This window comes from Mus caroli, unplaced genomic scaffold, assembly GCF_900094665.2.
Source record: "Mus caroli unplaced genomic scaffold, CAROLI_EIJ_v1.1 scaffold_13021_1, whole genome shotgun sequence".
NCBI lineage: Eukaryota > Metazoa > Chordata > Mammalia > Rodentia > Muridae > Mus > Mus caroli.
In genome coordinates, this window is record NW_018391308.1 from 21,196 (window position 1) to 30,380 (window position 9,185).

Genomic DNA, 9,185 nt, shown 5'->3' on the forward strand with positions numbered 1-9,185 from the left:
GACAAAGCAAATATTATACATATTGTTTTTTTATTTATGAAGCACAATATTACTTTGTAGAAGGTCAATTAGTGGGAAGATGATGGGAAAGTGGGAATGATAGTAAAGTCTAGGCAGTCATGTTCAAAGTTCCTGACAGTGTTAGTTAAAATGTTTTTATGTAATCAAATATCAAGTACAATGCATATATTGCTAGAGAATAACAATAACAATCTTCACCATGCATTACTTAAAATAATGTGATTTGTATATTTATTATTTAGATGTAAGGTTTTCACTTTTGATGAAAATAATACCATGACCATGATATTATACATCAAAAATGTCAGTTCAATGTTCCCTTACATTATTTAATATTTTGAGATAATACACATCACTGCAGCGTAGTATGAGTTACATAAATACATAGGACAAAATGGCCAGAGTTAATTCAAGTCCATTTCAGAAATTGTTACATATTCACTCTTAATATGAAGTTAAAATTCTTTTAGTGATTTAAATATTTATTTAACATTTGAGTTCATACATGTATATAATGAAATATAAGGATATTAATCAGTCATTCCCACTTCATTCCTAACAATTCTCCATCCATACTTCATTACATGTTCTCCACACAAATTCATTTCTTCTTTTCACATAACCCATTGAGTCCAGTTGCCACCATGCCCTCAAGTTTAGTGCAAACCCTATAGCTGGAAAATGCTATTAATGGCCCCATAATCAAAGTGGAGTAGGTCCCCCTTCCCAAGAAGTTATGTAGCACAAATAGCTGTTATATGAAACTCAAGTCAGCAACACAAATATCAAATTTTAAAATTAAACTATTTTTAACAAAAGTCTAATATATATATTAGTTTCATACTTACATGCTGGTAAACTATGTAAAGAAAAATTTGACAGTATTTATTTCTGTATTTAAATCATTATGTTTTCATTTTTACATACGGTAAAAGCATAGCAATTCAAAACAGTTAAACCCAAACCAAGTTATACTATTCCTGGGTGCATTCTTTGGTGTGTAAAAACATGAGCAGTGCCAATTTATAATGTTATATGTTCAGACATCAGGACATAGTGAAACTACAAAATGTAACGTGGACAAGTGCATCAAGATAGACCTTGATTTCCTATATGTATAAATTAGTTTTTAATCACTTATGATTAGAAATATTTTGAACTGCTTCATTTTAAATGCCACCACAATTAGTTATGTGACTCTGTTAAAAAATATCTATATATTAAGGGATCACGCAGGTAGTTAAAAATTATGTTATCTGATGGACAATTTTCCAGAGGGCTTTCTTGATGTCCCTGTTCCTCAGGCTGTAAATGAAGGGGTTCATCATGGGAACCACCATTGTATACATTACCGAAGCCACCATACTTACCCTGGAAGAACTAGAAACTGTTGAACTNAGGTACACNCCTATACCTGTTCCATAAAATAGGCAAACAACTGACAGGTGAGATCCACAGGTAGAGAAGGCTTTATATTTCCCTAACAGTGATGGAACTCTTAAAATAGAAGAAGTAATTTTATAGTAGGAGTAAAATATTCCTGAGGCAGGGAGGAAACCAACAATGATGCTTAAAAGAAACATGACTATGTCACTGATAGTAGTGTTAGAACAAGCAAGTTTTACAAGTTCTGGAACATCACAGAAGAAATTAGGGATTTCTACATTAACGCAAAATGTTAGTTGTGACACCAACAAGCAGTGTACCTGTGAACTCACAAGACTAATGAAAAGTGAAACTATGACCAAGCATCTACAGAGGAAAGGGCTTAGAATGACTTGGTAATGTAGAGGGTGACAAATAGCTACCCATCTGTCATAGGCCATCACAGCCAGCAACAGGCTGTCCATACCCCCAAAAAGAAAAAAGAAATATACCTGAGTTAGGCATTCAGCATAAGTTATGGATCTGTTATGGACATGCAAGTTTATCAGCATTTTGGGGATGGTGGTGCTGCTGAAGCCCATGTCAGACAATGACAGGTTGAAGAGGAAGAAGTACATTGGGCTGTGGAGGTGGGAATCACAGCTGATGGCCAAGATGATGAGTACATTTCCAAGCACAGTGAGCAGGTATATGAGCAGGAATAGTGCAAATAAGATGAGCTGCAGTTCAGGGTCCTTTGAGAGTCCAAGGAGAATGAATTCCAAGGTTCCTGTTAAATTATATGGTTCCATAAGGCTAGGACATCTTTTGAAAAGAAAAAAATGAAAGATCATTGTAGAGAACTAAGCAGTAGAGATGTAAGTGTCTGCATGCCTATATGTTTGTAAACCAGCAATTCATAAGACACCATTCATACATGAGAACTGTTCATGTTTAGAAATTATCTATTTATGCAGGAAAAGGTTCTGGGGCTACAAGCTTTGTTTTCTCTTTGGTAGAAACTTGAAACATTGAAGAGGGGAAATTCATGATTTTAATATTAATAAGTGTTATGGCCCTTGTCTGTTATATACAATAATGTAAATTTGTTCCGATCAGAAAACAGGGTATAGAAAGGTAGAGGAAATAGTAAAGTAAAAAAGGAGAAATTAAGGACGGAAAGAAGGAAGGAAGGAAGGAAGGAAGGAAGGAAGGAAGGAAGGAAGGAAGGAAGGAAGGAAGGAAGGAAGCAGAATGGAAAGGGAAGAGAGAGGAAGGGATGAGAATGAAGAAGAGAAGTGAAGTGAAGAGAGGAGAGGAAAGGAAAGGAATGAAGAAGAAAGAAAGAAAATGAGACAGAGAAAGACAAGAGAAAGAGAAAGAGAGAAAGAGAAAGAAAAAGAGAAGACATAAAGGAGAAGAGAAGTAATGTGAGCAGTACACTAATTAAGATATGCCCTGTTAGATATTAAGAGACTCTAACCCTCTCAATTTCTCTTGTAATATATTATCACTTCCTCTCCAATACATTTGTATTTCAGATATTGACAAAGACACCATCATCAAAGCCAGTGTTGTATAGATTGAACATGTATACTACAAAACTGTGACCTCCACACATTTTTTTAATAAAGCTTCTCCGTCTTGCATACTGTGATAATAATCCCAAAATAGACAAAATTTAAATTTAGTTACATTTCTCAGTTGTGGCAAACTCTTACAACCCTTTCTACGATGGCATCTCTGACAATAATATATATGTTAATAGGCAAAAGCATAATAGAAGAGAAAAATATTTCAAATAATTACTCAATAAACACAGTAAAAATCACACTAACAAAAACTTACATACAAAGAACATGCCTTTTCCCTATATTGCCTTCAGAAAATATCATTCTAATGAAAGAGATCTATGAAGAAGTTATGTATATTTAATCTTAAAAGTGCATAAGATTATTTCCTTGGAATTATATTTTGAGTACAAAAGTTAAAATCAGACGTGGAGAGTTGGATAAGCTGCTAAAATCCACTTCCTTCTCTTAAAGGGGACTGAAGTTTTGTTCCCACCACTCACATCAGGTAGTTGACAACAGCCTGTAACTCCAACAGCATGGGAGCCTACATCCTCTTTTGGCATATGTTTTGAGATATAATTAGAAATTTCAAAGTAAATTCAGACATTTCTAGTGTGGGGATGAAAGTGTGTGTCCACGCATGTGGAAAATTTGAGTTGGAAAGAGGTCAACTTTTGTTACTGTCCATCTTAAATTTTAAGGCATATATTGATCCTGATCTGACTGATCCTAGATCTTACATGGATTACATTGGCTGATAGTGAAATCCTACTCACACAGTGTGAAGGTTACAGAAACACCCCACCATGCCCTTGTATGGATGCTGGTAATTAAACTCATATCCTCATTGTGTACAACAAATATCTCACCCTGTGAGTCATCTATTCACATCCCTCTAACAGCTTTCTATTTCCTCAGTATAGAACCTATAACTGTGATTTTATTGTTTCTCTTGCATTGAAGTTTGTGTGTGTATGTGGAGAAGGGGTCAAGAATAAATGCTGCAGTAAATAGTGTAGGTAAATTAACAAATGAGGACAAGCTACAGATTGGGTTTGTGTTATTTGATTTTAACATTCTGATTGCCTGCTCCTACTTCATCCTATCTGAGGGCCATTCTTATTGTGGCTGAAAGGAAAAAGGCACATACAGCTCTACTACATGTTATTTTAGTAACACAGAGTAGAAAATAAAATGGCTAGAAGTTTTTCAGATATTAGCGCGAAGAGAAATTTAAGGTTCAATTGGTAGAATAGATGGCTCTTGGTTATACAGGGGATGCAATCTGACCATCGGTATTCAAACTGATATCTAACACTGTTAGAATGCAAGGCATTTTAAAAATTACAAAAAGAATAATAAGCCATAAAAACATTTGTACAAATAACATTATAAGATAGTGAACAGGAAATATTTAGGAATATATATGTATATATATGCAACAATCATTAATGAAAAATGTGCTCTTTATTTGAAGGGGAATTAGGAGGGCTTTTTGTGAGTGTTTGGAGGGAAAAAAACAAGGGATAAATATTGGAATTAAATTTAAATCTCAAAAATTAAAAAATCATATTAAGTTATATAAAATATACCTTTATCTCAAATTAATAGGATGAAAATGTATAAATATATTTTATAGAGAAATAGTTTGACATATATTAAGGTACAAGTTCAATGAAATACATGATTTGATATTTGGAAGCTCTGGGTAAAAGTTTCTCTCTTCACTCATTTTGTCTTTTATTTTCCTACAAATTCTGGCTATGTAGAAGCTTTGCCTTCAAATTTCAGGATACTAGACTGATCTTAAACTAAATATTCCTATCTCAGTTTGATAAATAATATATTCTCATGTGTTGTACAATGCCCCAATCAATGGTTCTCGATATTTGGTCCTTATGATCATTTTCATCTCTACCTTCTTCATATATTCAAGCTCATGATATTTTTAATCAATAACAGAGAGTTCAGAAAGATATCACTTTCATTTTATGGTGAAAAATATTCTTAATAGTTAAAATCCTAATGGATAAAAAAACTAAAAAGTATGAGAGCTCTCATATTAACTAATTAGTAAACATATGTTTAACTAATAAAATAAACTTAAGTGCACAATGACATAAAACTTTGCTTATTGATGTATTTTGTCTTTGGTTACCCCACACCACATATCTTTACCTTTCTGGTGCCAACAATAAAAGCACTGCTGTCTCTCATTTGTTTCTTGCATAGATTAGCGCTTAGTAAGGATGTAAATTATTTCCATTCAAAGATGACGAAAAGTGACTGATACACTTTTGCACTGGCCCTGTGTGTGTGATGATGGCCCAGGTTCTGTGTTCAAGACTGGTAGGAAGAAAATAAATCATGGCCCTTCTCAAGCAGCTGATGGATTTGAGAGAAGAAAACATGCAAGTAAGTTATTCTGGACCAGATCTGCTAAAATCTTGAGCAGAAACACAGAGTANGTATTTATGAGTTTGAGGCTCAATTCACAGAGCCAATAATCATCCATTAAGCTATTCAAGTCTCCAAGGATCTATTAACACTCATGTAGAAGAGAAAGGGAAAAGTGAATATTCTGGGAAAAGTATAACCCATCCTATCTCAGGGAGAATCTTAATTGTAACTCTTTTGACTTCCAGGTTGTAGAAATATTAGAAAACCAAAGCACATACTTTCAATTAAATGAGACAGTATGAGGTTTCATATATGCAATTTTATTGAATGATTAATGTGCTTTATAGAGAATCATGTTTTCCATATGAAGTATCAGGTAAAATTTCTATTTTTTTTGCTTGTGGACGTTGTACATCGTGGTGCGCACTAGGCTCCGCACCACGATGTACAACGTCCACAAGCAGACCATTTCAGGTTCTACCTTTATTTTCCATTATATATGTCTATATGGTAGTCAGTGACTTATTTTTCTTTCATTTTTGTGATATAATATAACTATATCATTTCTACCTTGTCTTTGCTCTCTCCAAACCTTCCATATACACTTCATTTCTTCTTTCAAATTTATTGCCTCCTTTTTATTAGTAGTTGTTACATGCATATATGTATATACATATATTTCAAAATATACCTGAGGCCAAATAAGCTGTATAAACGTATCGGGTAGGCTTAAAGATGTTGAAATTCAAAAACATAAATGGCTGTAACTGTCACAAACATTACTTAGAAGTATTACAATCTAGTTTGCATGGTATTACAAAGATTCATTTTCTTAAGGATCAAGCACTTTTCTTGGTTTCTTGAGACATGGGTTTTTCTATTAAGCACCTGACAGTACAGCATATGCTTTTATTGAAGCAATCACATCTATTGACTGTGTCAGGGACCCCATGGAACTACTGGGTGGGCACTGTACTGTGAGAAGCCACAAGATCCTGCTCCAGGGGTGATGAAATGGCACAATCTGGGGTCCCCATGGAACTTCCTAAGTCGGGCTCCAACTCTTGGGCACCACAGACTGCTGAGCACCATGGAAGAGCCGGTTCTGAGGTCCATGGACAGCATGGAGGCCAAGAACACTCTTGGACATCCCAGATGCCAGTGTACATTGAGGAGAATGTACTCTTGGGCTGACTCTGGCCTGGAGCAAATATTATATATATTGTTTTTTAATCAATTAAGCACAATATTACTTTGTAGAAGGTCAATTAGTGGGAAGATGATGGGAAAGTGGGAATGATAGAAAAGTCTAGGGAGTCATGTTCAAAGGTCCTGACAGTGTTAGTTAAAATTTTTATGTAATCAAATATCATGTACAATGCATTTATTGGTAGAGAATAACAATAACGATCTTCTCCATGCATTACTTACAAATAATGTGATTTGTATATGTATTATTTAGATGTAATGTTTTCACTTTTGATGAAGATGATATCATGAACATGATATTATATATCAGAATATGTAAGTTTGATGTTCTCTTAGATTTTTTAATATTTTGAGATAATACACATCACTACAAAGTAGTATGAGTTACATAAATACATAGCACAAGATGGCCAGAGTTAATTCAAGAGCATTAAAGAAATTGTTACATATTCACTCTTAATATGAAGTTAAAATTCTTTTAGTGATTAAATATTTACTTAATATTTGAGTTCATACATGTATATGATGAAATATAAGCATATTAATCAATCATTCCCAATTTATCCCCAAAAATTCTCCCTACATACTTCATTACATGTTCTCCACACAAATGAATATCTTCTTTTCACATAATCCATTGAGTCCAATTGCTGTTGTCCATATGTCCTCAAGTTTAGTGCAAACCCTATAGCTATAAAATGCTATCTATGGCCCCATAATCAAAGTGGAGTAGGTTCCCCTTCCCAAGAAGTTATGTAGCACAAATAGCTGTTATATGAAACTCAAGTCAGCAACACAAATATCAAATTTTAAAATTAAACTATTTTTCACAAATGTCTAATATATATTAGTTTCATACTTACATGCTGATAAACTATGTTAAGAAAATTTGAAAGTATTTACTTCTGTAATTAAATCATTATGTTTTCATTTTTACATATGGTAAAAGCATAGCAATTCAAAACAGTTAAACCCAAACCAAGTTATACTATTTCTGGATGCATTCTTTGGGGTGTAAAAACATGAGCAGTGCCAATTTATAATGTTATATGTTCAGACATCAGGACATAATGAAACTACATGTAACTTGGACAAGTGCAGGAACATAGACCTTGATTTCCTATATGTATAAATTAATTTTTGATCACTTATGATCAGAACTATTTAGAACTGCTTCATTTTATATGCCTCCACAGTTAGTTATGTGACTCAGTTAAAAAAATCTATATATTAAGGGATCATGCAGGTAGTTAAATTATGTTATCTGACAGACAATTTTCCAGAGGGCTTTCTTGATGTTCCTGTTCCTCAGGCTGTAAATGAAGGGGTTCATCATGGAAACCACCATTGTATACATTACCGAAGACACCATACTTTCCCTGGAAGAACTAGAAACTGTTGAACTGAGGTACACACCTATACCTGTTCCATAAAATAGGCAAACAACTGACAGGTGAGATCCACAGGTAGAGAAGGCTTTATATTTCCCTAACAGTGATGGAACTCTTAAAATAGAAGAAGTAATTTTATAGTAGGAGTAAAATATTCCTGAGGCAGGGAGGAAACCAACAATGATGCTTAAAAGAAACATGACTATGTCATTGATAGTAGTGTTAGAACAAGCAAGTTTTACAAGTTCTGGAACATCACAAAAGAAATGAGGGATTTTTATGTTAGTACAAAATGTTAGTTGTGACACCATGAACCAGTGTACCTGTGAATCAATGAGACTGATACAAAATGACATTACAACCAAAAATCTACACAAACGAGGATTCAGAATGACTTGGTAGTGTAGAGGGTGACAAATGGCCACCCATCTGTCATATGCCATCACTGCCAGTAGAAAGCTGTCCATACATCCAAAAAGAAAAAAGAAAGATACCTGAGTTAGGCATTCAGCATAAGTTATGGATCTGTAATGGGTATGCAAGTTTATCAGCATTTTGGGGATGGTGGTGCTGCTGAAGCCCATGTCAGACAATGAAAGGTTGTAGAGGAAGAAGTACATTGGGCTGTGGAGGTGGGAATCACAGCTGATGGCTAAGATGATGAGCACATTTCCAAGCACAGTGAGCAGGTATATGAGCAGGAATAGTGCAAATAAGATGAGCTGCAGTTCAGGGTCCTCTGAGAGTCCAAGGAGAATGAATTCCAAGTTTCCTGTTGAATTATATGGTTCCATAAGGCTAGGACATCTTTTGAAAAGAAAAAAAAGACCATTGTAGAGAACTAAGCACTATAGATGTAAGTGTCTGCATGCCTATATGTTTGTAAACCAGCAATTCATAAGACACCATTCATACATGAGAATTGTTCATGTTTAGAAATTACCTATTTATGCAGGAAAAGGTTCTGGGGCTACAAGCTTTGTTTTCTCTTTGGTAGATACTTGAAACATTGAAGAGGGGAAATTCATGATTTTAATATTAATAAGTGGTATGGCCCTTTTCTGTTATATCCAATAATCTAAATTTGTCCCCATCAGAAAACATGGTATAGAAAGGCGGGGGAAATCATAAAATCAAAACGGAGAAATTAAGGAAGGAAGGAAGGAAGGAAGGAAGGAAGGAAGGAAGGAAGGAAGGAAGGAAGGAAGAAAGAAAGAAAGAAAGA

At 34.3% G+C, this 9,185-nt stretch overlaps 2 protein-coding genes across 2 annotated transcripts in view; both read right to left on the reverse strand.

Moving 5' to 3' along the window:
- Positions 1–1,268: 1,268 nt before the first annotated feature.
- On the reverse strand, positions 1,269–2,198 carry LOC110289109 (olfactory receptor 18-like). The gene has a single exon (XM_021155299.1). The coding sequence runs from the start codon at positions 2,196–2,198 to the stop codon at positions 1,269–1,271; it is 930 nt and encodes a 309-aa protein (XP_021010958.1).
- A 5,626-nt stretch (positions 2,199–7,824) lies between these two features.
- LOC110289108 (olfactory receptor 18-like) overlaps positions 7,825–9,185 on the reverse strand; it is a 4,384-nt gene continuing 3,023 nt past the window's right edge. The window contains exon 2 of the mRNA XM_021155298.1: positions 7,825–8,767. Coding sequence (XP_021010957.1) covers positions 7,825–8,754 — 930 coding nt within the window. The 5' untranslated portion in view covers positions 8,755–8,767. The remainder of the gene's footprint in view (positions 8,768–9,185) is intronic.